This window comes from Heptranchias perlo, chromosome 13 (genome assembly GCF_035084215.1).
Source record: "Heptranchias perlo isolate sHepPer1 chromosome 13, sHepPer1.hap1, whole genome shotgun sequence".
In the NCBI taxonomy this organism is placed as follows: domain Eukaryota; kingdom Metazoa; phylum Chordata; class Chondrichthyes; order Hexanchiformes; family Hexanchidae; genus Heptranchias; species Heptranchias perlo.
This window is the reverse complement of record NC_090337.1, coordinates 62,678,391-62,705,658: the sequence shown is the minus strand read 5'-3', so window position 1 is coordinate 62,705,658 and position 27,268 is coordinate 62,678,391. Positions and strand designations below refer to the sequence as shown.

The window sequence follows — 27,268 nt, the reverse complement described above, 5'->3', positions numbered from 1 at the left end:
TACCTCTTTGACCCAAGCATTTGGTCACCTGTCCTAATATCTCCTATTTTGTCTCGGTGTCAATTTTTGTCCGATTACGCTCCTGTGAAGCGCCTCGGGATGTTTTACTACATTAAAGGCGCTACATAAATACAAGTTGTTGTTGTCTTCACATCTTTGGACGTGGGTTGGGGCAGTCTCATGTGGGGACTGTAACAGCACTTCAGTACCGTGAAATGGAAGGGCTGCCACATGAAACAATGTGTTAAAGGACCCTGTCTGTCCATCCCTACGAAGGAGATCCTGCTCCCAGTTGAGCCAGATGGGATGAAAGAAGAAACAGAAATAAAAATCGATGCTGAATGAGAGGAATTAGTGAAGAACCTACTCTCACTCTCTCAGACATGCAGTATTATCAAACAAAAATTGACACCGAGCCACATAAGATGATATTAGGACAGGTGACCAAAAGCTTGGTCAAGGGGGGATGGGACATTTTTCCATTTTGGGCCACCCCATGTCACTGTGCAGCACTCCCAGGTCAGCTATAGTACAGCTAGTTGCAGTGTAAAGCCCCCTCGACAGCAACACTGGACCTCAACCCTTACCTCAGATGAGTACTCTCTCCAGCACCAGAACGGCACTCTCTATTTCCTGCACTTGCCGTGCTGTGGCCCTTGCTAAGTGAGATGCCAATTTAGTGCCAATTATTGCCAAATTAAGGCATCTGCCGATGGGAGCTGAGTTGAATCTGTTGCAATTAAGTCATACACGAGCCCTTACGGCTAGAATGCTGTCTAATTAAAAGAGGCTCCATTGGGCAATCCTTGCTTCCAAGCAAACTATTAAGTTCTGAGGAAGGGGTAAATTTGTTGTAATTCACTCCGACATCAAACTTTAAGATATGGACGTGACTAGCAGCCGAGAACTTCTACAAAAGACTCTTGGTAATTCTGAATGTTGGCCTATTAAAATCCGACATCTCTCGCCAGTACATGTGGCGAAAAGTCCGTGAATCCGGTCAGAAAGTCAGTCCGTTTGGACGGGTCTCGAAAAGGGATCCGCACTGAAAATGTAGTCTAAAAGCCTCTTTCTCCCCCCACCCTCACACCGACCCTCGACAGGGGGGCCTGGGATTAGTGAGGCTTTATTTCTCACAGCAATCCCAGAATTTCACGAATTGTTTTTAAAACCATGGCTCGGACCTCATGGCCTTAGTGGATATGGTCTCTGCAGATATTAGTTTAATTGTAATACACCATGTTGCCGGAAATCACGTGGTGCTTTCCAGCCTGAAAGATTTCGAAATGCTCCGCGCGATGAATTCCTTTACAAAGTGCAGTGACGTAGGTAAGCACAGCGGCTGTTCTGTGCACAGTATCATCCCACAAACAGCAATGAGATGAACAATCGCTTAAAGCCGACACTGGCTACGGGAGAATTGTTTGTCCCTGTGCGTGGTCACATGATCAGGGAGCGGGAACATTGGCTGATTTTCCTTCCTCTCCATATCTTTTGAGATGCTGAGGCCAATTATACTGGTTGGCTAGGCCCAGGACCATCATGGTCTGAAACTTCTATCCCACAGCACATCGTACGTGTTACCCATTCCGCTAATGGAGCAGAAAACAGCCGGTATCTCTTGTTTGAAAACCGTACTCACCTAATGCGCAGTTCATTTTTCCTCAAAATCACCTCTTGGGAAAAACGTAACAACTGCGCAGATACTAACTTGCTTCCTGCTGCGTTCTTTGGAAAAAAATTAGCATTCTGTACCTGAAACCTTAACCTGTCTCTTTTTCCTTTCAGACGTTGGCGCCCTGCTGTGTATCTCCAAGCAGTCTCCGTTTTCATTTCAGACAAGTTCATGTTCTGTCATGGGCAACAACAGCTTCAATATTCACCTCTGTCTGAACTGCTTGTGTATCCCTGACGAAGACCTCTCTCTATCTGGCTGGAGATCTTCCAGTTCTCTGTGTTATTAATGGCCGCAGTTGAGGTAACTTGCTGTGGTGCAGAATGCTTTGTTTGTGAGAGGCAGGTGGTGAGTTATGTTTTTGTACATCACCGACCCGCTCTCTCAATACTGCTTCTGTTGTGCGGACAAGATTTCATTTGTCTCTCTTTGGCACAGTTAGACCGTAATTTGTCAAAACGCAAATTGCAGAAAACAAGAGGGGAGGTGGGACATTAGAATGTAAGAAAAGTCAAGTACAAGAAGAGGCCTCTTGACTGACTAAAGTTCATCCCTCTAGGACCCCTACTCTCCTGTTTTTGTATCCAATCGCCTTTGCGTTTTGTCTCAGAGACTTGGCCTGGCAAATCATTCCAAACAATTATCCGTCTCAGTGTGGCTCAATTGGTAGCAATTCTGAGTCAGCAGGTTTAAGCCGCACTCCGGGAATTAAGCTTATAAGAACATAAGAAATAGGAGCAGGAGTAGACCATACGGCCCCTCGAGCCTGCTCCGCCATTCAATCAGATCATGGCTAATCTTCTACCTCAACTCCACTTTCCTGCCCTATCTCCATATCCCTTGATTCCCTTAGTGTCCAAAAATCTGGGCTACCATCCAGACTAACAATTACTGAGAGAGTGCTGCATTGTCAGAGGTGCTGCCTTTTAAATCAGACGTTAAAATGCCTGTATAGGTGGACGTAAAAGACGCTATGGCACAATTTGAAGAGGAGCAGGGGAGTTCTCCCAACGTCCTGATCAACATTCACCCCTCAAAAAACACCACCAAAAAACAGATCAATTGGCCAAACATCACAATTGCTGACTGTAGGACTTGGCTGTGTGCAATTGGCTGCTGCATTTCCTTATATAACAAGTGACTGCACTTCAAAAATAATTAGTTGGTTATGAAGCACTTTGAGGATATGGTAAGGCACTATATTGTTGAGTTAAGAAGTTTTTTTTACCAGCTCAAAGCAAACGGATTCACATTTGGACTGTTTTTGGACCTTGGTGGCATCAGGGGTCATAAATATGAGAGTTACTAATAAATCCAATATGGAATTCAGGAGAAACATCTTTACCCACGGAGTGGTTAGAATGTGGAACTTGCTATATCATGGAGTAACTTTTTAAAAAATTCGTTCATGGGATGTGGGTGTCGCTGGCGATGCCGGCATTTATTGCCCATCCCTAATTGCCCTTGAGAAGGTGGTGGTGAGCCGCCTTCTTGAACCGCTGCAGTCCGAATAGCATAGATGCCTTTAAGGGGAAGCTAGATGAGTACATGAGGGAGAAAGGAATAGACAGATATGCTGATCGGGTGAGATGAGTAAGGTGGGAGGAGGCTCGTGTGGAGCATAAACACCGGCATAGACCTGTTGAGCTGAATGGCCTGTTTCTATGCTGTAATTCTACGGAATTCAGACCTTTCAATGAAAATGGAACATGGCAGTTGGATGGTATAGTTGTTTAACAAACATATTTACCTCTGGACCCTGAGTTTCAATACAATCTAGCTCAATAGGACAATGTCATCGCTGTTCGTTAGCGGTAAGCAACCAATGAATTTGGTCTCAACTGAGTGCATGGTGGGGAAAATGTTGTCTGGTGTAAGAAATTGTAAAATAGCAATCCTGAACCCTACTTGGAATCCTGGGATTGGTGAGATTGAATCCCAGAGATCACAACAGGCGGTCAAAGTGGTTTGATTGAGGGTGTTTAAATTAATGGGGGGGGGAATTTACAGGGGAATCCAGAACAAGGGGTCTTGGAGAGGGTGCAGAGGAGATTTACTAGAATGACACCAGGAATGAGGGACTTCAGTTATATGGAGAGACTAGACTGGGATTGTTCTCCTTCGAGCAGAGAAAGTTAAGGGGGGATTTAATAGAGGTGTTCAAAACCCTGAAGAGTAAATAAGGAGAAACTGTTCCCACTGGCAGGAGGGTCGGCAACTAAAGGGCACAGATTTAAGATAATTGGCAAAAGAACCAGAGGGAGATGAGGAGAAATTTTTTTACACAGCGAGTTATTATGATCTGGAATGCACTGCCTGAAAGGGTGGTGGAAGCAGATTCAATAATAACTTTCAAAAATGAATTTGATATGTACTTGAAAAGGAAAAAAATTGCAATGCTGTGGGGAAAGAGCGGGGGATAGCTCTTTCAGAGAGCCGGCACAGGCACGATGGGCCGAATAGCCTCCTGTGCTGTAAGGTTCTATGATATCTTAGAATTGGAACGAAGCCAGTTAAAAGTGAATCCGAGCAAAATATTTTCACACAAAGAGCTATGAGAATATGGAATGCCCTGTCCCAGAAGGCTAGAGAGGCAGAATCAATTGAGATGTTTAAAAGAGACATAGATACCGTACTTGAGAAGTACGGCTTTTAATGGATATGGAGACATGGGAGGAAATTGGGATTAAAAAGGCTTCACGTTCCTGACTGAGACTGTGAAGACTTGTTTGCTCCCTCCGTTCGGGGCCTGCAGCTGTGGTGTGAGCTTCCCCACTTTCCGTAGTCAGGTTACATCTATTTATCCTCTGAAAGCTGATCCGCTGACACTCCGCAGGTGTGAGCCGATCCTTCAGCTCTTTCTCATGATCGGTGGAATTACAAGCCAGAATCTCGCCAAAGTTTTAAAAAAAAAATTCAATACCCAGGTGCAGTGAGAAAGTGAACTATGTTCTTTTAAAAAAATAACATGAACACGAGGTTAAATTTACCAAGCCCCAGCCTCCCGGCAAAGAGCCGTGTTCAGAGGGGAGGGAGGGGGACGGCGAATTGCAGATACAGTGTGTTAATCCTGCCTCCGACTCCTGCGTACTTCAAAAGTGACCCTCTGTTGTGAGTGCAGGATTGCAGTTTACCTATGATGCCTGCAAATAGACTCCCCCGAGTGCCTCACAAGTACAGACTGGGGAGAATTTCAGGTTTGATTACTTGTCCATGTTCTCAGTTGGAACTTCACTACTGGGATTTTAGTGCCCCTGGGTTAGGGGCAATTAGCCAAGGATCATGCTCCTGATAGCCAGCCAGTAATCCATGGTGTGTACACATGTGAATGTGTGTGTACGCGTGCGTGTGTGCATGTATATGCGTGAATGTGTACATATGCGTGAGTATACACGTGTGTGGGTGTAGACTGTGCGTGTGCGAGTGTGTACACGTGCATGTATGCGCAAGTGTGTACGCGAGAGTGTGTGATCATGCATGCATGTGCCAGTGTAGACACTGGGTGATGTTAATGGGTATGGAGAAACGGTAGGAAATCAGGATGAAAAAGGCAGAGTGTCATGGACTAACAAAATGGCAGAGCGGGCCTACTCTATTCTTGTGTGAGCCCATTTGATCTTCTGTTTCAAAAGACACAGTCCACTCTTTGAGTAACTGAGACAGGTTTGGCAGTGAACCTCCGACCCTGAACTATCAGAAGGCGGCCCACTCCCCACATGATATTGTAACCCACCAAGTTTCAACATCTTCAGGAGAGACAGTGGTGGGGAAATTATAGAAAGAAACAATTTTTAATATGTCACTGTTGCTATCACTATCGTAGCAAAGCCTGCCCGGCCTCAGCTGCTAGTCTCTTCCTTCTCAGCTGTCGGCATTGCTAGCCTCAATCTCTAACACTTGCCTCGAACAGAAGCTGTGTGGAATCCAGAGTAAATCGCTCCTGCACTTCAACACACTCGTGTTCTATAATGAAAGTTGAAAAACTGCACTTCCAAATCAAACAGGTTGGAGCTGTGAAATTCGTTCGTGTGGTTGCGATTGAGTAAGATTTTGCTAAGTGACAGCAGGATGTCTTAGCCTTGAGTCTCAGGCACCTCTTTGGATTAACAACCAGTATTAACACTGAGCACCTGGGCTTTTTAAATCATTCGCATGAATTAGTTTTTCTTCCCCTGAATGCCTTGGCTCAGTTGATAGCATCTGATTCAGAAGGTGGTGGGTTCAAGTCCCACTCCAGAGACTTGAGCACAAAATCAAGGCTCATACTTTAGTGCAGTACTGAAGGAGTGCTGCACTATCGGAGGTGCCGTCTTTCGGCTGAGAGGTTAAACCGAGGCCCCGTCTGCCCTTTCAGGGGGACGTAAAAGATCCCATAGCGCTATTTTGAAGAACAGCAAGGGAGTTCTCCCCAGTGTCCTGGCCAATATTTATCCCTCAACCAACAATATCAAAAATAGATTATCTGGTCATTTATCTCATTGCTGTTTGTGGGATCTTGCTGTGCGCAAATTGGCAGCTGTGTTTCCTACATTACAACAGTGACTACACTTCAAAGATACTTCATTGGCTGTGAAGCACTTTGAGACATCCTGAGGTCATCAAAGGTGCTATATAAGTGCAAGTCTTTCTTTTTTTCCTCTGCTGACCTTTGACACAGTTCTTGTGGCCCCAGAAGCGTATATTGATTTGAAGGGAGAAACCTGGAGATTAAATTAAGAAAAGACCTTTGCACCTACCTGAGAGACTTTCTTCACCACGTCCGTGCCAACGCTGAGGCCTCGCACGAAGGAGCGAGCGGCAATGAACACCCGAGTTAGCCTTATCTTGAAGAACCGAGGCACCTCACCAAAGGGCCTCAGCTGCTCTGCGTGCTTAACCATACACTCCAGGTAGTCATCGCTGATCTGGTAATGTGGGTTCTGATGCTTGAATAGGTGCTCCATCAGCTTCGACCAGAATTCATTCAGCACCTCCTCCAGGTTGATGTTGGCACCCTTGTAGTAACGGCGGAGCTCGCTGAACAGGTCCTTGAACATCTTGCTATTCTCAAAGTAAAGGAGTCCGTACATGTGCGTAAACTTCTTGTGAAGGTTCTTTTCAGATTGGTCCAGCAGCTCTTGGAAATAGCCTGCGGGTGAGAAAACCAAACGGTCACTCTCGGTACCCAGAAAGATACCCGAGACACATTAAACCCCAAGTCCATCGAAGACTCGAATCCTGCAAACCCCGCCCTCCCCCCCCCACAATCACCACTATCTGGGAACAATCTAACACCTCTCTCACACACCTGGATAAGATACAAGGGAAAGTCTGTGGGTGATGCCTCTCCCACCTCCATCTATTGCAATCTGTCTGTCCATCATGATCAGTGCTCCTTCAAACTTTCCTCTTGTACCACCCGAGCTCCAAATGCACTGTCCTACGTGTTTCCCCTCCTCCCTGTGTTGACACCGAGATTCATCAGAACATCTCTGTCCGTTGCTTCCCAGGACCTCAACACTCCTTACCTTCCACCGTCTTCCCTTCCTCTCATGACCTAAAGGCATCATATTAAACCCTAAGGTCTTCGCCTATTGAAATACCAGAATAAAAGTTGCCACACAATCTGCTCGAGAACTCAGTGGCTCACCTCACGCGTGGTGTGGCACCGAGATCGGTAAGATCCCAAGTTTCATCGCTGATCTGTGCTGAGCCAAGCTGTTTCAGGGTTACTTCCTCCAATCCCTCAATGCTATCCAGTGACCTCCCCACCACACTGGATGGTGTGCACGTGTGGGTGGGAACAGCATGTAACTTCTCTGTGATGCTCACCATGAAGGAACAGCCTGCTGACACTCAGGTGATGATTTTAATCCTACAGTTAAAATCGCCCAGGTTACTTACCCCGACCCCCTCCCAAGAGCTGACAGGTTCGGATTTTCACCTGCCCTCCTGAGTAGGCGACATGGACCCCCGCCCAAAGTCGGATTGGGGGGGGGGGGGCGCGGGGGGTGTCCTTTTTAACACGTGTATATCGGGTCGCAAAGACGTCATTGAGACCCGACTGCAATTTTAACTTGCCAGCCTGAGCGGGAAGCGGCCGTGAGTTTCCCACGAAGCCCGACCCAGTGGTGAAGAGGATGCGGGGCCAGAAGAGGCCCAAAAAGGTGACGTTTTTTACATTTCTTTATTAACTTCCCTTGCGGGGCCAAGAGGAACAGGCGTGTTCCTCCGGTACCCACAAGGGAAGCTCAGACCTCACCGGCCATGATCTCGTCCCCCCACCTCCCCACAATCTCTCGATCACGGGACGGCCCAGCAGCCAATCCCACCAGTTACCCTCTGTCAGAGGGAGGCCTCTGGCCCGTGCAATTTCCCGCTGCTTCCTGATGACTTCCTGCCCTGAATGGCGGGATTTAAATGAAGTCCGGGAGTTGAAATACTCCAGGCCTCATTTTTGGAGCTGCGGGTAAGTCTCGAACTCGCACACCCCTACCCACCCACCCAAAAACGGGCCCGCACTTAAAATCCAGACCTAATTCTGGGCCCCCATACAAAGAATGACGACTTGAGTAATGTGTTTGTTGATTTTAGGTTCAAAGGTCAGAAAAACCGTGCGAAGGGGAGAACTATTCAGCAGGTTTTACAACAATGTAGCAAGACCTGGACAACATCCAGGCTTGGGCTCATAGGTGGCAAGTAACATTTGCGCCAGATAAATGCCAGGCAATGACCATCTCCAACAAGAGAGAGTCTAACCACCTCCCCTTGACATTCAACAGCATTACCATCGCCGAATCCCCCACCATCAACATCCTTGGGGTCACCATTGACCAGAAACTTAACTGGACCAGCCATATAAATACTGTGGCTACGAGAGCAGGTCAGAGGCTGGGTATTCTGCGGCGAGTGACTCACCTCCTGACTCCCCAGAACCTTTCCACCTTCTACAAGGCACAAGTCAGGAGTGTGATGGAATACTGTCCACTTGCCTGGATGAGTGCAGCTCCAACAACACTCAAGAGGCTCGACACCATCCAAGATAAAGCAGCCCGCTTGATTGGCACCCCATCCACCACCCTAAACATTCACTCCCTTCACCACCGGCGCACTGTGGCTGCAGTGTGTACCATCCACAGGATGCACTGCAGCAACTCGCCAAGGCTTCTTCGACAGCACCTCCTAAACCCACGACCTCTACCACCTAGAAGGACAAGAGCAGCAGGCACATGGGAACAACACCACCTGCACGTTCCCCTCCAAGTCACACACCATCCTGACTTGGAAATATATCGCCGTTCCTTCATCGTCACTGGGTCAAAATCCTGGAACTCCCGTCCTAACAGCGCTGTGGGAGAACCTTCACCACACGGACTGCAGCGGTTCAAGAAGGCGGCTCACCACCACCTTCTCAAGGGCAATTAGGGATGGGCAATAAATGCCGGCCTCGCCAGCGACGCCCACATCCCATGAACGAATAAAAAAAACCTGACAATTGCTTGTAATCATATCGGAAGAAAAGCAGGAGTCCCAACTATTCCATATATTTTGGTAGGCTCCTAACCCAGCAAACTAAAAATAAAATCCTTAAACAAAGCTTTGCCCCAACTGTTGTCTTCAGCCACCATGTGTCCATTCCTGGAACACATGTCCACCGAGATCGTATCCTTCCGTGTGCAGATCAGTATCCTACAGATGCTTGGCAGACCAGACAAGGGGGATGATTACAGATACTCGAGAGATAAACTCTACGTTATGGGCCAGCATCTGCTGATTCAAAGGGAAACCGCACTGAGCAGCATTGTGCCGTGACTGCGTTGAAGTCAGCACAAGCTTGGCGACTGCAACTTTACAGTGTTTGCAAACCAGATGCAACTGTTACATCAGCACCAACACGCCTGCATTTATGTAGTGCCTTTAATGCGGAAAAAATGTCCCAAGGCACTTTACAGAGCAGTAATGATGGACACTTGAGAGTATCTCTCTCTCTCTCTCCTCCTTTAAGATGCTCCTTAAAACCTACTTCTTTGACCAAGCTTTACGTCGCCTATACTGATATCTCCTAATGTGGCTCAGTGTTAAATTTTGTTTGATAATCGCTCCTGTGAAGCGCCATGGGATGTTTTATTACATTAAAGGCGCTATACAAATGCAAATTGTTGTTGTTGTGAATGGGGGAGAATCATAGAATCATATGGCATAGAGCGAGGCTATTCGGCCCATCGTGCCTGTGCCGGCTCTTTGAAAGAGCAGATCCAGTTAGTCCCACTCCCCTGCTCTTTCCCCGTAGCCCTGCAAATTTTTCCTTTACAAGTATATAACCACTTCTCTTTTGAAAGGTGACCAAAGAGATGGTCAAACAGGTAGGTTCAATGGCTGAGAGAGATGCAGTGAGGTGGAGAGGGAGTTCCATAGAGTATTGCCTAAACACCTGAAAACCATGTTGGAACAGGGGGTGGAGGTTGATACACAAGAGACTATGGAGCGGGAGAAACAAAGGACTTCAGACAAGGCATAAGGGTGGAGGAGGTCACAGAGATATGATGGGGTGAGCCCATGGTGGGAGTTATAGATGAGGAAAAGGATTTTGAAATCGATGTGTTGGGGATAGGAAGCCAGTGTTGTTCATTGAGAATTGGAGTGACTTAGGCTGATATTTTAAATGCTGAGAAACCTGGGTGAAGGATTAAGACCCATAGTCCAACTAGTTGGAGTAGGGAAGAAAATGAGGCATATCAGGAAGTAGTGATGAGATGACACCAAATTTGGGTATTGAAAGTCCTAATAGTGTAGGAGGAAGGGAAGACTGAGGGAGGTGAGGAGTGCCACAGGCTCAAGATCCTGGATAGAAGAAGAGACAGCGATGGTCAGTTAGAGAAGGAGATAGAACAGTGAGTTATGATTCTAACGTAATCTGGATTACCAGAGGATTAGGACGAGGCACTGAACAGCACTACAGTTGGCAAAGATTCCCAAACTTCTGCTGCCTTGTAAGACATGTTTGAAATTTAATTGGCCAATACACCCTCTGCCACTGTTCATTGGGTTCAGCTGTACGTTTGTGTAACCTTTATTGGATAATCACGTTTGTGATTGAAAGGCTGCAATGCACCAATCGTTCTGTCAGAATTCGAAAGGAACCGGCTCCCTGATGACTCAGCCGGGCAATGCACCGCCCGGTAAAATGTTGATGGATGTCAACTAGCTAATCCCACCCCCCCCCCACTGCGGACCCCTTGGTCGGTTGTGATTTAGCTAATCTCAGCGAAGGGGGAGGGGTTACCGTGGTTGGTCTGGGCTAATGGGATCAGGTGGGAGAGGAAAATCAGCCACGATTTTCACCCGTGTTCATTATGCTGGGAAGTGTGTGGATGTTAACTGAGGACAGCATGAGACAGAATTTTCCTGCACAAGAAACAGGCTATTTGGCCCATCAAATCTGCCCCAGTAACTTTTCCCCACGAGCCCTCAAGGCTAATTCTGCTTTCCGCTTATTCCCCCCTTCCCTTTTCGAAGATTTTATGGACTCAGCCTCAATGGCTGCTTGGGTGAGATGTCTGTCAGCACTCGCTGTCGAGGCCAACACCTGAAGGATGGTCACTTGGTCAATGTAGTCCACAGGTCGAACGTTAAAATGATCAATGCCAGCTCAGCGTTGTGAAAGAATAGAGCCAAGGATTTTCATGGAACGTGCAACCATTTAATCAGTTGCTGAAGAAATCAATTCGAAGAATCGCTGTGCTTCTTTATAGGGGACAGTATCTCCACCCTGGCCCTAATGAGTCAAGCTGGAAGAAACGAAAATGAAATGTCTTGCACCTCGCACAATTTTACCAACCTCCCTTAAAAAGTTTCAAGCATTTTGACACACATTTAATCAAGGGACAGAAGATTGCTGTTGTAAAAGATAACAGCATCTCATTATAACTAATAAAAGCTGCTGCACTGGGTTAAATTAAATTTCTAAGAATGCTGAGCTCTGATCTTCAGGCTCGAGGAGTCTTTGAATGCTCCTATTCTTCCTGAAGGGCCTTTAAGCGCCAATGCTTTAGTGAGTGCCCTTTCCCCTCCTGTGGATGGGGAAGATCTCCTCTGGTTGCTATTTGCAGTGAGACTGTCACTTTATACTCACACTTACAGATTACAGAACTCTGCTGCCCGTATCCTAACTCGCACCAAGTCCCGTTCACCCATCACCCCTGTGCTCGCTAACTCACATTGGCTCCTGGTCCAACAATGCCTAAGTTTTAAAATTTTCACCCTTGTGTTCAAATCTCTCCATGGCCTCGCCCCTCCCTATCTCTGTAACCTCCTCCAGCTCTACAACCTCCGAGATCTCTATGTTGCTCCATATCTGGCAAACCCGATTTCCTACACTCCACCATTGGTGGCTATGCCTTCAGCTGCTTAGGCCCTAAGCTCTGGAATTCCCTCCCTAAACCTCTCCGTCTCTCTACCTCTCTCCCCCTTTAAGACATTCCTTAAAACCTATCTCTTTGACCAAGCTTTGGTCACCTGACCTAATATTTCCTTCTTTGGCTCGGTGTCAATTTTTGTCTGATAACGCTCCTGTGAAGCACCTTGGGATCTTTTACTATGTTAAAGGCGCTATATAAATGCAAATTGCTGTTGTTCATTACAAGTAGCAAGGAGGAAATCTCTCCAAAGGGCCATGCTGAGATAGTTTCACAGGCGGCTTTCAGCCTCCTCTACATTGCCCAAGTGGTCATAATTTACGTGTGAGCTCCGAGTGTTGCCAGGCTGTTCGACCATGTGGTGTTTGGAGAGGTAGGGGGAATAAAGCCTAATCCTGTGTATCCTCATCAGGCGTCCACACGTCCTGGCCCATTCCTACCTGCTCCAGCCCAGGGGTGCTGAGGCCAATTTTACTGCCCTCCCCTCCAACCCCCGCCCCCCCTCCCAGCTGATATCTGACCACAGATCACAATTACATCCAGGCCTTCCTACATCAGGGTGGAAGTGGGAGGAAGTGGAGGAAAATATTTTGGAGCACACTTATGAAGAATCAAGAGTGTAATATAACGGAAAAGGCAGAGGAAAAGAAAGAAGTCAGGGAAGAATGAGGGAGGAAGGAAAGGAAGTCGGAAGGAAGGAGGTCAGGAAATAGGAAGGAAGGAAGAACTTGCATTTATATGGGGAAGGTGGTTAGGACATGTCCCATTCCCCCACTCAAATTTCTTCAGCGTGGGTTCTGTTCCCCTTCTCCTCCAGATGGCTCCCCTTTCCCCATGGGGAACCTCGACTCTCCACTCGAGGAAAGGAGAGAACAATGTAGAAAAGTCTTCTTCAATTGAAGAATCTTCTCCCCTCCACCATCCTTGCAGAGAGTACAGTGTGTTGACTGTGGACATCAGTGTCTCTTCACAACATCACTGCTCAATCTTCCGGGTTGGTAACCACGGCACTCTCACATGCTGTTGATTTGAGCGATTAAATGACAACTGAGAGCTGCTCGAAGATCCTTTGCACGTCAACGAGGAGATGCCTGAAAGGGCGAACTCGCTGTGCTTCCTTACTATTCCCCTTCACTTGGCAAAGAGCCCCATGGGCATTTGTACAACTGAAGACCTTTTACACTCACCGTGGGAGTGTTGGGACAAGATTCATCTTCTGAAGATAAAGCAGGCTGTTGTCAGATTGGCTCAGTATGGTAGCCCTTTCACCTCTGAGTCAGAAGGTTCAAACCCCACTCCAGCACTTGAGCTGTTTTACAAGGACAACGGCCGTATACCATTTTGCGGGCAAAGTATTATTCTATTGCTGAGATGAGGCTATGCCGAATCGCTGTTGAGTAAACACCAAGTGAGGCTGATCAGATTTACTGACTTTAAAAGTGTTTTGAGGGGTTCCTGGCAGTGGTTAGAAACGTAGAGATGGGGGGGGGAATTTCCGTGGGGTTTCACCTGCTCCACTCCGTAACTTTGGCAGAAACCCCATTTATGTGCGTTAAAAGGTTTTCCGCCAAAGATACTACGGAGGGCCAAGAGAAGCGTCGCAGTAAACGTGTGGCCGATTTTCGGTGAATCAGCCACACATTTACCGTGACGCGACAGTGTTAGAGAAGGTCGAGAGAGAAACACTCCGAGGTTCTAATGTGCTCCCTTCAAACTCATCGAAGTGTCAGACAACCAGCATGACAGATTTCGACAGCAGGCCACCCATAAAGGCTCCAACATTACGTCAACACCCCTTAAACACTGCCAGCACTAATCGTTTGCAATTCTAGCTTAAATTTGTATCTTGGCAAGCACTGATAAGGAGCACTGGTTTTGCCACGAATACTGGAACAAACTCACCACCCACACTTGCAGTATGGTGAATAATTAAGCTTCTTTACAGCTATTACTGATTTTGTTTTTTCTTAATTGATTAAAATGAGACGGTGAGTTTGCTGCACTGGCCCAGCACTGACAGGGTTTATATTATCCATGCAATTAGATATCGCCAACTAGTTACAACCAGCGAGCAAGTCCAACAAATGTGAACACCACCAACAGGAATGGACACAACCAGCTGCCCAGTCGTGAAGTCTCAGGAAAAGGAGGAACGAAAAACACCAATTATACCGGAATTAGACAAGCAAACTCCAGTGGGCTAGAGTGAGAGAGAGAACGAGGAAGGGAGAGGGGGGAAAGTGAGAGAGAGAACGAGGAAGGGAGAGGGGGGGAGAGTGAGAGAGAGAACGAGGAAGGGAGAGGGGGGAGAGTGAGAGAGAGAACGAGGGAGGGAGAGGGGGGAAAGTGAGAGAGGGAACGAGGGAGGGAGAGGGGGGAGAGTGAGAGAGGGAACGAGGGAGGGAGAGGGGGGAGAGTGAGAGAGAGAACGAGGGAGAGAGAGGGGGGAGAGTGAGAGAGAGAACGAGGGAGGGAGAGGGGGTAGAGTGAGAGAGAGAACGAGGGAGGGAGAGGGGGGAGAGTGAGAGAGAGAACGAGGGAGGGAGAGGGGGGGAGAGTGAGGGAGAGAACGAGGAAGGGAGAGGGGGGAAAGTGAGAGAGAGAACGAGGAAGGGAGAGGGGATAGAGTGAGAGAGAGAAAGAGGGAGGGGGAGGGGAGAGAGTGAGAGAGAGAAAGAGGGAGGGAGAGGGGAGAGAGTGAGAGAGAGAAAGAGGGAGGGAGAGGGGAGAGAGTGAGAGAGAGAAAGAGGGAGGGGGAGGGGAGAGAGTGAGAGAGAGAAAGAGGGAGGGAGAGGGGAGAGAGTGAGAGAGAGAAAGAGGGAGGGAGAGGGGGGAGAGTGAGAGAGAGAAAGAGGAAGGTAGAGGGGAGAGAGTGAGAGAGAGAAAGAGGGAGGGAGAGGGGGGAGAGTGAGAGAGAGAAAGAGGGAGGGAGAGGGGAGAGAGTGAGAGAGAGAAAGAGGGAGTGAGAGAGAGAAAGAGGGAGGGAGAGGGGGGAGAGTGAGAGTGAGCGGGAGAAAGAGGAAGGGAGAGAGGAGAGAGTGGGAGAGTGAGAAAGGGAGAGGAAGGGAGAGTGAGTGAGGGAAAGAGGGAGGGAGAGGGGGGAGAGTGAGAGAGAGAAAGAGGGAGGGAGAGGGGAGAGAGTGAGAGAGAGAAAGAGGGAGGGAGAGGGGATAGAGTGAGAGAGAGAAAGAGGGAGGGGGAGGGGAGAGAGTGAGAGAGAGAAAGAGGGAGGGAGAGGGGATAGAGTGAGAGAGAGAAAGAGGGAGGGAGAGGGGGGAGAGTGAGAGAAAGAGGGAGGGAGAGGGGGGAGAGTGAGAGAGAGAAAGAGGAAGGGAGAGGGGAGAGCGTGAGAGAGAGAAAGAGGGAGGGAGAGGAGGGGAGTGAGAGAAAGAGGGAGTGAGAGGGGAGAGAGTGAGAGAGAGAAAGTGGGAGGGAGAGGGGAGAGAGTGAGAGAAAGAGGGAGGGAGAGTGGAGGGAGCGAGAGAGGGATAGGAAGGGAGAGGGGAGAGAGCGAGAGAGGGATAAGAAGGGAGAGGGGAGAGAGTGAGAGAGGGATAAGAAGGGAGAGGGGAGAGGGGGGAGAGAGAGAGAGGGAGAGGGGGGAGAGAGGGAGAGGGGGGAGAGTGAGAGAGGGATAGGGGGGAGAGTGAGAGAGGGATAGGAAAGGAGAGGGGAGAGAGAGAGAGAAAGAGGGAGGGAGAGGGGGGAGAGCGAGAGAGAGAAAGAGGGGGGAGAGCGAGAGAGAGAAAGAGGAAGGGGGGGAGCGAGAGAGAGAGGGAGGGGGAGAGTGAGAGAGAAAGTGGAAGGGAGAGGGGGGAGAGCGCGAGAGGGATAGGAAGGGAGAGCGAGAGAGGAAGAGGGGGAAGAGAGGGGAGAGAGTGAGAGAGAGAAAGAGGAAGGTTAGAGGGGGCAGAGTGAGAGAGGGATAGGAAGGGAGAGGGGAGAGAGTGAGAGAGAGATAGGAAGGGAGAGGGGGAGAGTGAGAGAGAGAAAGAGGAAGGGAGAGGGGAGAGAGTGAGAGAGAGAAAGAGGAAGGGAGAGGGGAGAGAGTGAGAGAGAAAGAAAGAGGGAGGCAGATGGGGTGGACAGCGAGAGAGAAAGAGGGAGAGGGGGGAGAGAGAGAGAAAGAGGAAGGGAGTGGGGGGAGAGTGAGAGAGGGATAGGAAGGGAGAGGGGAGAGCGAGAGGCGGGAGAGAGGGGAGGGGGGCAGAGAGGGGAGAGCAAGAGAGGAAGAGGGCGGAAAGAGGGGAGAGAGTGAGAGAGAGAAAGAGGAAGGGAGAGGGGAGAGAGTGAGAGAGGGATAGGAAGGGAGAGGGGAGAGAGTGAGAGAGAGAAAGAGGGAGGGAGAGGGGGGAGAGTGAGAGAGGGATAGGAAGGGAGAGGGGAGAGAGTGAGAGAGGGATAGGAAGGGAGAGGGGAGAGAGTGAGAGAGAGAAAGAGGGAGGCAGAGGGGGGAGAGCAAGAGAGAGAGGAAGGGAGAGGGGGGAGAGTGAGAGAGAGAAAGAGAGAGGGAGAGGGGGGAGAGCGAGAGAGAGAAAGAGTGAGGGAGAGGGGGAGAGCGAGAGAGAGAAAGAGGGAGGGAGAGGGGGAGAGCGAGAGCGAGAATGAGGGAGGGAGAGGAGGGAGAGCGAGAGAGGGATAGGAAGGGAGAGAGGCGAGAGCGAGAGAGGGATAGGAAGGGAGAGAGGGGAGAGCGAGAGAGGGATAGGAAGGGAGGGAGGGGAGAGCGAGAGAGGGATAGGAAGGGAGAGGGGGAGAGTGAGAGAGAGAAAGAGGGAGGGAGAGGGGGAGAGCGAGAGAGAGAATGAGGGAGGGAGAGGAGGGAGAGCGAGAGAGGGATAGGAAGGGAGAGAGGCGAGAGCGAGAGAGGGATAGGAAGGGAGGGAGGGGAGAGCGAGAGAGGGATAGGAAGGGAGAGGGGGAGAGTGAGAGAGAGAAAGAGGGAGGGAGAGGGGGGAGAGCGAGAGAAGAAGAGGGGGAGAGAGGGGAGAGCAAGAGAGGAGAGGGGGGGAGAGAGGGGAGAGCGAGAGAGGGAGGGGGAGAGAGGGGCGAGCAAGAGAGGGATAAGAAGGGAGAGAGGGGAGAGCGAGAGAGGGATAGGAAGGGAGAGAGGGGAGAGCGAGAGAGGGATAGGAAGGGAGAGAGGGGAGAGCGAGAGAGGGATAGGAAGGGAGAGAGGGGAGAGCGAGAGAGGGATAGGAAGGGGGGAGAGAGTGAGAGAGAGAAAAAGAGGAAGGGAGAGAGGGGAGAGCAAGAGAGGGATAGGAAGGGAGAGCGAGAGTGGGATAGGAAGGGAGAGGGGAGAGAGGGATAGGAAGGGAGAGGGGAGAGAGTGAGAGAGAGAAAGAGGGAGGCAGAAGGGGGAGAGCGAGATAGAAAGGGGAAGGGAGAGGGGGCAGAGTAAGAGAGAGAAAGAGGAAGGGAGAGGGGGAGAGTGAGAGAGAGAGAGGGGAGAGCGAGAGAGGGAGGAGGGAGAGAGGGGAGAGCGAGAGAGGGGAGACGGGAGAGCGAGAGAGGGATAGGAAGGGAGAGCGAGTGAGGGAGAGGGGGGAGAGAGAGAGGGAGATGAAGGTGAGGGGAATGAGAGGGAGAGAGCGATAGGAGGGGGTGGGAGAATGAGAGAGGGATAGGAAGGGGAGGGGGTGGGAGAATGAGAGTAGTATGTGAAGGTGGGGAGGGGGACCACGCCTGTGTGGGAGAAACTTAGGTCCCAAATTCCCGCAGGGCATGTGGCATACCTGGAGATTAATCCAGGTGGGCAAGGACGGGCGATGGTGGGAAAGAGGTTGGGATCTGGGTAATGCCAGCTTCCTTCCCTGAAGAACAGGCCAAAGGAATGAAGAGGTACCGGTTGGATCCGACAAAATTCCTGCTGCTCCCGCTTCCTCTGCCCTGAGTGAAGTGGGCACGGGCAATGTGCTGCTGTTCAGTAGCGCACGTGGGACCCACGTGGGTAAAGACGCCTCTCGTTTGTCCTTACCCAATATGGCAGGCGAAGGGCTTCCTGCCCGCCAGTTTGGGGGTTTCGGAGGCTGCGTAGCGGCTGAAAAACGAGCGCTTCGCAGCCCCCCCCCCGCCATGGCCCAGAGAGATAAAGGTCTCGTAAAGGAAGTTGATTTCAAACACGATCCGCTCTTTTAAGGCTGTCGTGCGGGCTTCACCCACCAGCGGCTCACCAAATGCCACATTTTGCTCTCCCTCCCACCTCCCCAGCAGACATCTGAGACGTGCCAATACTGGCACGGGCACCCACCTGTACTGTGCCAATCGCTTGACCCCAGCAGGTCGGGTAGGATCGGGCCCAGATGGAGCGATTCCCGCTCCGCCACGTCGGCAGAGCTGGATTGCGGATTTTTGACTCCTTGTAATTATGGCCAACATAAGATGGCTTCTTTTAAAAACGTAATGTTTAATGTGTCCATAAGAAAGTTCTTCCTTTCTTCGACGTACTTGTAATGATTATAAAATGATTCACTTTGGCTCATTTACCCGAGCGAGGAAATGTTATGAAAGAAACTTTCCTGCGATTTGATCAGTCGGTTTTGAGGAACTTGTCCGTTTGTGAAAGCTCTGGTTGAAAATAAAACGAGCAGTGCGATAGGTTGATGTCTGTATTGTGGATTGATGGATCTCCCTGCCCGTTCAGCAAATGGAACAGGTTTTTTTGAGCGGTCCTTATTTAGTTAGTGGGATAATTGGAGGCAATCAGCATGGTTAACTTAAACAGCCAATGGCAGACGAACATGTGCTATAATGGCAGACTTAATGTGTGCCTTCGTGAGATCTGAATAACTTGATGCAATGTCCAAACATCACCACTACCAACTTAGCCTGATGAGACTTCTGTCGGATAAAAATTGCTTAAAAAATAAACATACGGGCCTAGAAATTCGGGGGTGACCCTAAGCTGAGTGTGGATGCAGGTCTCTGAGGAGCCCCAGATACTGGGCTATGGGCCTCCTGCTTCTCCAGGCTCCACATTCAGAATTAAGCAACTTAACTGTTTTGTTTGGGTTGATTTCCCTGAGGGCAGCCAACGGTGGCTGTGGGGACCTCGACCTTAGGGTGGGGGCCTCAAACAGGTGTTAGGCCCCTTATTTGCATATGCAAAGAGCCTAATGCCTGCTTCAGGCGTGGGTAAAGACGCCTCTCGTTTGTCCATACCCAATATGGCAGGTGACGCGCTGCCTGCCCGTCAGTTTGGCGATTTAGGAGGCTGCATAGCGCCTAAAAAACGGGCGCTTTGCAGCCCAATTTCCAGGCTATGGTCCCTTGATGGCTCAGTTGGTAAAGGCACTGCCCAGCTTGCATCTGAGCCACAAACTAGGAAACAGCTGAGTTGGCAGCTCTCATTAGGGGCCCTGCAAGAGGCCTCATCACCCTGGGTTAGGGAGAGTAAAATTCATCCAGGGTTCCTGTCCTTGGTTGGTGGCCATATTGGTTTAAGAAAATCAGTCCGTCCCTCTCCCTCTTGGCGCACACAACCTCGACTGCAAAGCACTCGCACCCACCTATACCCATGCTAGTCCACGCAAACTCAAAGGAAGCTCGTGAGAAAGACCTAGTGTTGCTCGCCCTCTGACATCTCCTCCATTCCTTCACTATTCATCGAGAAACTTGACTGATGTCCCAAGGCCTAATAGTACAGGACACCATAGGAGGGAAGACAAGGTCAATCTGGAAGCAGTGACTAAGATCTCCAAGCTTGGGTTTCAAAAGCCTGTAGACTGTGGGATATAGGAAGGGACTGGCCCCCAGCCCAATGCTTGCATCTCTGTTGGTGTAGCTAAGAATGTAAAGTCATTCATGGCCCACGGCATAGTGATCTGGCATTCCTGAATACTGTATCATCTCACTCCACAAGGCTACAAAATGACTTTCTTTTGGTTTTAAAAGCTACCGAGTCACACAAACCAGGAAAGTTCCAAGGTCTAGCCCTCTGCAGTGCCCCTCACTATCTCTGTAACCTCCTCCACCTACAACCCTCCGAGATCTCTGTGTTCCTCCAATTCTGGCCTCTTGCGCATCCCCGATTTTAATCACTCTATCATTGGCGGCCGTGCCTTCAGCTGCCTAGGCTCTAACCTCTGGAATTCCCTCCCTAGACCTCTCCGCCTCACTACCTCTCTCCCCTCCTTTAAGGCACTCCCTAAAACCTACCTCTTTGACCAAGCTTGTCCTAACATCTCTTTATGCGGCTCGGTGTCAAATTTTTGTCTGTGAAGCGCCTTGTGACTTTTTTGCTAAATTAAAGGTGCTATATGAATGCAAGTTGTTCAGTTAGCTGCTCTCAGCCTGGACGATAACACCAGCGATTCAGTTGGCTTCTGCACCCTGGGGTGGGGGGCAGTGACAGACAGGGATCCCGCTCCTGATTGCTACCCAGCGGCATCTGTTGCAAAGCGCACCTAACATGAATGTCAGGCGAGGGCAGGGTCTTGCCTGCCTTTGTCCGCCCCCCAGGGCCTCAGTCCAATCCAGAAAGAATGGGCACTTGGTCCAGGTACCAGGGAGCTACCAGCTTCAGGGAAACGGCATCATCCCAGTGTGGGTCAGTGCCTATAGGAGAGGAGTGATGGGAGTAAAACCCAAATAATAAACATAATACGCAGAGTAAGAGCAAGGATGCGGGTTGGGTGGAGAGCTCGGATGTACAGTACTGTTCTGGAGTCCGTCTTTAAAATGTGGTCCCATGTAAAAGAGCCCAGAGCCCTGTTAACACTAGCTCCTCATCAGTTAAAATCACAGAATCTTACAGGACAGAAGGAGGCCATTCGGCCCATTGTGCCTGTGCCGGCTCTTTGAAAGAGCTATCCAATTAGCTCACTCATCCTATTCTTTCCCCCTAGCCCATCAGAATTTTTCCTTTGCAAGTATTTATCCAATTCCCCTTTTGAAAGTTACTATTGAATCTGCTTCCACCGCCCTTTCAGGCAGTGAATTCCAGATCATAACAACTCGCTGCCTAAAAAATTTTTTCTCCTCATCTCCCCATTCTTGTTGTTGAAACTCAAACAATGGACTCCTTTTTTTTTGGTGGGGGGTGTGATTTTGGCGCCTTTCCTGCAGCGATAGGTCGGGTTCGATTACAGGACTCGCTGCGGTTTAAGCAGCCAAGCCAGCTGTGGAGGAATCAGGCTCAAAGCGCCAGAGCACCCTGCCAGCTGTTCCATGCTCTCTGCCAGGCAGCTGTGCTCGATACCTCCACCCCACCCCCTGTGCGATGGCTGACGGTGAAGGAACAGATGGGAGGCAGGCACATCCTCGGTATGGCTCTCTCAGGCTCGAGAGAAGGACGTGAGCACAGCCAGTGACTCACAGAAAGCGAATGAAAGCAGGATACTGCGATCTGCTGGGGATTAGACCACACAGTCACTCGGTGAGGGCTTTCACAGTTTCCTGACATGTGATATTTTTGACTCAGGAATTAGTACAATTATATAAGTGTTTCCCCTCATCTGTTGGATTAATAGCCGCAGTTGTAATCCTGCATTTTTTGCACAAACCTGGGGACTTTTTGAGGGGGTTTGGCTTGGGACAAGTGGAGCTCAGAAATATTTGATTTCCTTTTCTTGTTATTTTGTTGGCTCATTCCCCTCATTGGCTCCCCAGGCGATGTGGGAAGCTGTTGTTGAGACTTAGGGTATGGGAGAGAGACGAGTGAGGGGCTGAGAGTAATAGACAGGGTGTGGGAGAGAGAGGGAGACAGTATGAGAGAGACAGGCAGAGTGAGAGAGGCTAACACAGAGAGAGTGAGCGAGAGAGAGAGACACGGAGAGAGTGAGCGAGAGAGAGAGACACGGAGAGAGTGAGCGAGAGAGAGAGACACAGAGAGAGTGAGCGAGAGAGAGAGAGAGACAGAGAGTGAGTGAGAGAGAGAGAGAGAGAGACACAGAGAGAGTGAGCGAGAGAGAGAGAGAGAGACACATAGAGAGTGAGCGAGAGAGAGAGAGAGACACAGAGAGAGTGAGCGAGAGAGAGAGAGAGAGACACAGAGAGAGTGAGCGAGAGAGAGAGACACAGAGAGAGTGAGCGAGAGAGAGAGAGACACAGAGAGAGTGAGCGAGAGAGAGAGACACAGAGAGAGTGAGCGAGAGAGAGAGACACAGAGAGAGTGAGCGAGAGAGAGAGACACAGAGAGAGTGAGCGAGAGAGAGAGACACAGAGATAGTGAGAGAGAGAGACACAGGTAGCGTGAGTGAGAAAGCGGGGGACGCACGGGCGGGGTGAGCGGGGGACGCACGGGCGGGGTGAGCGGGGGACGCACGGGCGGGGTGAGCGGGGGACGCACGGGCGGGGTGAGCGGGGGACGCACGGGCGGGGTGAGCGGGGGACGCACGGGCGGGGTGAGCGGGGGACGCACGGGCGGGGTGAGCGGGGGACGCACGGGCGGGGTGAGCGGGGGACGCACGGGCGGGGTGAGCGGGGGACGCACGGGCGGGGTGAGCGGGGGACGCACGGGCGGGGTGAGCGGGGGACGCACGGGCGGGGTGAGCGGGGGACGCACGGGCGGGGTGAGCGGGGGACGCACGGGCGGGGTGAGCGGGGGACGCACGGGCGGGGTGAGAGAGAGATACAGGCAGAGTGAGAGAGAGATACAGGCAGAGTGAGAGAGAGATACAGGCAGTGTGAGAGAGAGATACAGGCAGTGTGAGAAAGCATGACAGTGGGTGAAGTGGAGAAAGGGAAGCAGTGGGAGATTGAGGAAAATGACAGAGACAGAACAAGGCTGATAGATGCATCACCGGCATCTCCACATCAAGGCTGATAGAAGCAGGGAGAGAAAGAGACATACAAAATGGCAAAAGAAAAAGAGGCAGAGATACAACAGAGGGAGAGAGAGAAAGGGACACACACACACACAGCGACAGTCAGATATACACACACACACACACACAAACACACAAACACACCGACTGACACACACGCAGACAGACACACACGCAGACAGACAGACACACACGCACAGACAGACACACACGCACAGACAGACACACACGCACAGACAGACACATGCACACGCTGAGAGACACACACAAGACACAGATGCACACACACACACACAGACACACTCACAGACACACAGTGAGAAACAGTTACTGAAGGCTCTTCAAACCTGACAGTCAGAACTGATGCTTCGATATTTTCTCTGTGTTTCAGAGCCAGGTTTTGTTACAGTTTCACAATGTTTCGCCCTGATGTGTATGTTTCGTTTCTAGAGTACAATATACAACACACAAGACAAAAACAGCAGGCCTAATCCAAGAACAACGTGTGTAGTCGTTTAATCAGTTCAGCCATATCCAAATGCAGTCCCAAGGGAAACTGCAGGAGCACGTCCGCACTTGTAACATGGAATGGATTTTTATTTATGAGACTGTCCATGCCAGACGGGAAGAACGAATGGTCTGACCGTCCACTTGGTGCTCCAGATACCCTGCCTCAACCCTCCACAGGCTTCAACCATCCACAGGCCCATCACCCCAGCCCCGAGCTCCACTAGCTGCCTGAGGCCCAGGGTGTTGACATCAAAACTCTCGTCCTTTGCTTTCAAATCGCTTCCTCCCTAAGCTTCATGCCCCCCCCACCCCCACCTCTGCTCCCTGCCCCCCACCCCCTCCGCTCCGAGTCTCCCACCCCCTCCGCTCCGAGTCTCCCACCCCTCCGCTCCGAGTCTCCCACCCCCTCCGCTCCCTGCCCCCCCACCCCCTCCGCTCCGAGTCTCCCACCCCCTCCGCTCCCTGCCCCCCCACCACTCCCTCCACTCGCTGCCCCCCCACCCCCTCCGAGTCTCCCACCCGCTCCGCTCCCTGCCCCCCACTCCCTTCGCTCCGAGTCTCCCACCCCTTCCACTCCCTGCCCCCCCACCACTCCCTCCGCTCCCTGCCCCCCACCCTCTCCGCTCCCTGCCCCCACCCTCTCCGCTCCGAGTCTCCCACCCCCTCCGCTCCCTGCCCCCCACCCCCTCCGCTCCGAGTCTTCCACCCCTTCCACTCCCTGCCCCCCCACCACTCCCTCCGCTCCCTGCCCCCCACCCTCTCCGCTCCCTGCCCCCACCCTCTCCGCTCCGAGTCTCCCACCCCCTCCGCTCCCTGCCCCCCACCCCCTCCGCTCCGAGTCTTCCACCCCTTCCACTCCCTGCCCCCCCACCACTCCCTCCACTCGCTGCCCCCCCACCCCCTCCGCTCCGAGTCTCCCACCCCCTCCGCTCCCTGCCCCCCACCCCCTCCGCTCCGAGTCTCCCACCCCCTCCGCTCCCTGCCCCCCCACCCCCTCCGCTCCGAGTCTCCCACCCCCTCCGCTCCCTGCCCCCCACCCCCTCCGCTCCGAGTCTTCCACCCCTTCCACTCCCTGCCCCCCCACCACTCCCTCCACTCGCTGCCCCCCCACCCCCTCCGCTCCGAGTCTCCCACCCCCTCCGCTCCCTGCCCCCCACTCCCTTCGCTCCGTCTCCCCCACCCCCTCCGCTCCGAGTCTCCCACCCCTTCCACTCCCTGCCCCCCACCACTCCCTGCCCCCCTACCCTCTCTACTCTTTGTCCCCTCTCCCTCTGCTCCTTGTCCCCCACCCCCTCCACTCCCTGCCCCCCCAACCCCTCTGCTCCGTGACTCCCCACCCTCTCTACTCTTTGTTCCCTCTCCCTCTGCTCCTTGTCCCCCACCCCCTCTGCTCCATGTGTATGCAACCACTCCCCTCCTGCCCAGTTCTCTCCATCTTGCCACCCCCCTCCCTGTTTTCAAAATGCTCCTTCATACCCTTTTCGTGAACCATGCCGTACGCCCCCTTCCAACCTCACCACCTCCCAGTTTTCCCTTTTTCCTCTTCTGCTCACCGTCCAGCGTTTCTCCTGCTTAGTAGACAATACTTTGATCTTTCTTTCTGCTGGTCCCAGGCATGGTGCCCTGTTGGTGGTGGGATTAGGTGGTCTTGCCTGAGGTGCGAGTGGGGGGGTTTCTGGTGGCTTTAGTGGGAGGGAGAAAATCAAAAGCATCAGCCAGACTCTCAAGCATCGCCTAACAATGCATGTTAGGAAGCACATGGGCGTACATATTGGGTCAAGAGTCAAGCTCAGCTTTAACGGTCAAACTGCCCACTAGTACTGGGCTAGTACATGAGGAATTGTCTCTTTGGGAGGAGGTACCCACGGACCGCCAGTGCCTGCCTAACTGTACCCAGCAAGAGGGGAGGGCAATGGAAGATAAACTGAGGGGGAAGTGAAGGAGAAAGCCATGAAGTGATAACCTTTGAGGGGATGAGTCCCCGATCGGCATGTGATGTTTTATCTGGGAAAATGGACTGAGCAGCACAGGAGCCAACCAAAGATACGGTAGCATGGTGGTTATGTTACTGGACTAGTGAATTCATAATCCAGAGAACAAGTTCAAATCCCACTATGGTATTTTGAGGATTTGAATTTAGTTTTTTTTAATCTGGTACCAATAAAAGTGACCATGAAACTGTCAGATTGTCGTAAAACCCCAATTGGTTCACCAATGACCTTTTTTAAAGGAAACCTGTCGTCCTTACCCGGTCTGGCCTACATGTGATTCCAGGCCCACGTGGTCGACTCATAAATTGCCCACTGAAGTGGCCTAGCAACCGCTAGAAACTGCTGCAGCGGTTCAAGAAGGCGGCTCACCACCACCTTGTCAAGGGCAACTAGGGATGGGCAATAAATGCCAGCCTTGCCAGTGATGTCCACAGCCCGAGAATGAATATTTAAAGATAAAACTCCCAGAATCCAAATTAATGGAACACTAGAATAAAAAAAACCCTTGAAACAGCATCTTCATTAGGTTCTGGGTACAGAAGACAAGGGTCAATGAATTATAATGGAGGAGGCAGTAAACAAGTTAATACAGGAGTACAGCTGCTCTCACAAAGTCCGACCTCTGATTCAATCCATTTTTTTTTTACATTCAGCTTAATTTTCACACGCTGGACCCTTATTACAAAACTGTCCTCTGAGCTCAGGCCACTCCACTGTGTAAATGAGATGTAGGGACAGAGCCGAGATCCAGCACTTCTCAGAGATCAGTGTGCTGCTATAACGGATGCCTTTTTGGGGAGAAGGGCGTTGATGACACAATGTTTTAATATCCGGCTCCTTAAATGAGCAACTCGCTCTGCAAACAGCAGCAACACCCAGTAATTTAGCATGGTGGAGAACTCAGCACATCTCTCAGGCCCGCTGTTCTGATCCCCTCAAAAACAAATTGGACCTAAAGTCGCAGCCACAGGCACTCAGCACAACACCTTCTAACTTTAGTACCAGAGAAGAGCAAAATGAAAACAAACTGGCTAATAACTAACGGAGCTGGGCTTCAAAAGGAAACTTTTTCTCAAAACATTAACTTGTCTCTTCTCCCCGCAGATGCTGACTAGCCTTTCGAGTGTTTCATCATTTTCTGTTTCCTCACACTTTATCCCTCTATATCTCAATTTCTTGCTCAGGAAGCTACACTTCACTCCAATTTAAGTAAAGAAATTTAAAATTTGCCAAATTGTCCGATTTCTGTATTGCCAGGCCTTCTTTACTCGATCGTCCTCTGGGGGCACATCAGACTTTTACCACTTGGAATTGCTGGTCTTATGGGTATGAACAGCAAGAGGAAGTCTGACCATCGGGGGTCTCAATCAAATTGGGAGTCTCACCATTAGGGGTCTCACCGTCGGGGGTCTCAATCAAACTGGGAGTCTCACCATTAGGGGTCTCAGTCTAGCTGGGGGTCTCATCATCAGGGTTCTCACCATCAGGGGTCTCAATCAAACTGGAGTCTCACCATCAGGGGTCTCAGTCTAACTGGGCGACTCTGTATAATATACTTGAGCAGCTTTTCCAGAATGTTGGTGGCATCAAAGTACTGGTTGGAAATAATTACCATACTGACATGGACCCGAGAGAACTAGAGCCACCAAAGGGTAGGATTACATCTCCATCAAGTTCCATTCCGCTCTGTCGTGAGGCTCTGAGCTCAGTTTTGCCAGCGTTGACAGGTGCCAAGTCGAGGCTAGACACCAACCCAAGGTCAATGGTAATCTCTCTACATGCCCCAGCAGTTGCTTCAAGAGTGGCATTACCAGAGGCCTGGGAGAAGGCTGTTTGTTTGCCCATTTGGCATCCTTCCTTAACCAGAAGAGGTGCAGACTTGTGCATTTTTCCTCCTCTTCGTCCTCTCCTCCGTAAAGTGAAGTGCCC

General features: G+C 50.8%; 1 protein-coding gene across 1 annotated transcript in view; it reads right to left on the bottom strand.

Annotated features, from left to right (window-relative positions):
• The window catches only part of LOC137331650 (glypican-1-like), a 162,685-nt gene that overhangs the window by 42,335 nt on the left and 93,082 nt on the right, over positions 1 to 27,268 (bottom strand). The window contains exon 3 of the mRNA XM_067995588.1: positions 6,412 to 6,803. Within this exon, the coding sequence (XP_067851689.1) occupies positions 6,412 to 6,803 (392 nt within the window). The remainder of the gene's footprint in view (positions 1 to 6,411; positions 6,804 to 27,268) is intronic.